The sequence below is a fragment of the Cucurbita pepo genome, chromosome LG11, assembly GCF_002806865.2.
Source record: "Cucurbita pepo subsp. pepo cultivar mu-cu-16 chromosome LG11, ASM280686v2, whole genome shotgun sequence".
Lineage (NCBI taxonomy): Eukaryota > Viridiplantae > Streptophyta > Magnoliopsida > Cucurbitales > Cucurbitaceae > Cucurbita > Cucurbita pepo.
The window spans coordinates 8,332,747-8,335,906 of record NC_036648.1 but is presented as its reverse complement, the minus strand read 5'-3'; the positions used below and the strand labels follow the sequence as shown (position 1 = coordinate 8,335,906).

Genomic DNA, 3,160 nt, shown 5'->3' with positions numbered 1-3,160 from the left:
AAACACAAGATCCGAATTTGTCCATTGCTAACAAAAGAGGCATTTTTAGAATACACGAGAACAAGAGAGCATTCAGACAATCACCCTGTTTCATTTAGAATTATTACATGGTAAATGGGAGGAGACCACAAAATTAACAGCATCAATGATCAATGATCCTTTGCATCAATCTCCACAACTAAAGCTCTTTTTCACCTCATGAGGTAAAAAAAACAAATCATTCACAAATGCAAGGGCCATCTCCAAATCTTGCCTGCTGCATCTACTTCTCTGCATTTGCTTTGCCTCCACAGATTCGCTTTTGCAGATGCTCCAAGCTAGCCACTCTCCGCAAAGACTCCGATCTTCCCGTCTTGTTCCCCGATATGGCTGTCGGTACAGGAGACGGAGAATTCTTCTGTCCAGTGCCTACATGTGACATGTCAACCAATCCATTGTTGACAACTACGTCGTGTGGTCCGACAGGGTTATTAGATGTAGACTGATATAGATGATGACATGGATCATCTTGCAAAGGAACAGCAGCATCGGTCGATGTATCGGACGGGCTACCGTCAAATGAGGAGATGCCAATGGAGGTGATATCAGACATGACATGGAACATTGGGTTACCAGTAACTCGCTTGACAGTCTCCTCGGCCATCTTTACCTGCCAAGGTGGAAACAACATTGTCCTTAATAACAAAGCTTGTCAAGGAAAACTGAGAACCAAAGGATTGTTGTTCTACCTTTGCTCTTAATGTCTCAATATTAGCTTTTAGAACTCGGTTATCAACGTTGGCTTCGTTGTACTTTTGGCTTATATCGGCGAGGCGCTTCAACAAGGTCGAATTTTCAACTCTTAATTGGGCACCCTTGGTTTATGAAAAGAAAGTGAATCAGTGTATCAGTTCAGCAGATTATAAAAAGAGGTATAAAGGCACTGGACAGAGAGTTGTAGGCACGAGTGAACAAACACCTGCGTCTCGAGTTCAGTTAAATGTGCTTGCTTTCTTCTTCGTGAACGTCGAGCTGATTCTCTGTTTGAAAGCATTCTGAAAACGCCACGAACAATGAAAAACATTCAATTAGAAACAAGAACTCCACAACAACCACTTCAATGCAAAAACCACCACTTTGAAGTCCCATTTATCATGATCATTGATATAAGAAAGGTGAGGACAGACTCAAAAATCCAATACTTGCAGTCCCTAAAATGGTTCTATGCAGGTAGTTACCTCCTTACACGTTTTACATCGGCAGGGTCCTTACTCTCGGTTGTTTCGGTTTCTCCCTCGACATCCTCATCGTCCGACACGTCTCTTGATGATCCACTAGTAACTGGCCCAGCCTGAACCTCAGTTATTTTTGGCACCACAGGTGAGGATGCAACTCCAAGGACTCTATTTATATCCTTATCTGGTGACCTTAATGAATTATTCCCAGCTCCAATATTAGAAGCTATGGAAGAGAAGGATATGGATAAAATTAAAATCTAGAATTCAGTACTTCATTTAACTAATCACCGACTTGACGGGATAGCTAAAAGATATTGACGATACACAAAGAAAGACAAAGATCTAATAACATTTCATATTAATCGTGGGAAATGAAAAATAGACAAGCAGTGATCCCAACCTTTAGGAGCTTGAACACCGAACGTATTAGATGCTTGTGATCCACAGTCAGCTGAGGTGGACGAAGTCGGAGCCATTGTAAAGGATCCCTGCTCATACAGATAACAACATTCCACCAACTTTAACTCTTCAGATCAATTAATATGAAAGTAAAGCTTTTACTTCATCCTATATCAGCTAGGATTTGCCAAGTATAGATCACGTATACCAGACAGATAAGAAATAAGTAAAAGAAGAAAAAATACGTTTTCTAGTTTCCAGCAGTTGATATTACTTCTTTAGACAGGCCAGTTTTCGACTGTCCAATGGCTAGTAATACGTGAGTTCTTCTTCCTGTCTTTTCATTTGGTGATAGAAGAAACAATTGAATTAATCTATTACAAGGACGTCTTGCCCCTTTGTCATTTAAGGTTGTTTTTCTTTGGCTATCATCGTCTTCGAATGAAGCTTGTTTCATCTCTTATTAAAAAACAGTTAATGAATGAAATTAACATCAAGATGACTAGGAGTCAGGCTAGAGGAGTATAGGTAGCTATAACGTGACATTGAAATAAAGTAGTCTGAGAAGACACTGGACTTGAGCGTCCAAAGAAAGCATTCAGCTAACAAAATCCTAAGCTTCTAGTGGACCTAAGTATTAACTTGAGATTTATATGTCATGAGGTCATAGATGGTGAGATCCCACATCGGTTGGGGAGGAGAACGAAGCATTTTTTTTATAAGGGTGTGGAATCCTCTCTCCCTAGCAGATGCGTTTTAAAAACCTTGAGGAGAAAGGCCAAAGAAGACAATATCTCCTAGCAGTGGGCTTAGGCCATTACAAATGGTATCAAAGCCAGACACTGGGCGATGTGCCAGCGAGAAGGCTAAGCCCTAAAGGGGGGTGGACACAAGGCGGTGTGCCAACAANAGCGGTGAGCTTGAGCTATTACAAATGTTATTAGAGCCAGACATCGGTCGATGTACCAGTGAGGAGGCTGAACCCCAAAGGGGGGTGGACATGAGGCAGTGTGCCAGTGAGGAGGCTGAACCCCAAAGGGGGGTGGACATGAGGCAGTGTGCCAGCAAGGACGCTAGGCCCCGAAGGGGGGTGGACGCGAGGCAGCGTACTAGCAAGGACACTGGGCCTTGAAGGGGGTGGACACGTGGCAGTGTGCCAACAAGGACGATGGGCCCCGAAGGGGGGGGTGGATTGGGGGGTCCCAAATCGATTGAAGAAGGGAACGAGTGCCAGCAAGGATACTAGGCCCCGAAGGAGGGTAAATTGTGAGATCCCACATCGGTTGGGGAGAAGAATGAAGCGTTTTTTTTTTTTTTTTTTTTTTTTTTTTTTTTTTTTTTTTTTTTTTTTTTTTTTTTTTTTTTTTTTTTNGAGGGAAAAGCCCAAAGAGGACAATATCTCCTAGCGGTGGGCTTAGGCCATTACAAAGGGTATCAAAGCCAGACACTGGACGATGTGTCAGCGAGAAGGCTAAGCCCTAAAAGGGGGTGGACACAAGGCGGTGTGCCAACAAAGACACTAGGGCCCGAGGGGGGGGGGGGGG

At 43.2% G+C, this 3,160-nt stretch overlaps 1 protein-coding gene across 1 annotated transcript in view; it reads right to left on the bottom strand.

The window, feature by feature from the left end:
- LOC111804699 (light-inducible protein CPRF2) overlaps positions 1-3,160 on the bottom strand; it is a 5,023-nt gene continuing 1,863 nt past the window's right edge. The window contains exons 2-6 of the mRNA XM_023689454.1: positions 1,618-1,705; positions 1,218-1,440; positions 959-1,034; positions 729-854; positions 1-649 (exon numbers count right to left, since the gene is read on the bottom strand). Coding sequence (XP_023545222.1) covers positions 263-649; positions 729-854; positions 959-1,034; positions 1,218-1,440; positions 1,618-1,705 — 900 coding nt within the window. The 3' untranslated portion in view covers positions 1-262. The remainder of the gene's footprint in view (positions 650-728; positions 855-958; positions 1,035-1,217; positions 1,441-1,617; positions 1,706-3,160) is intronic.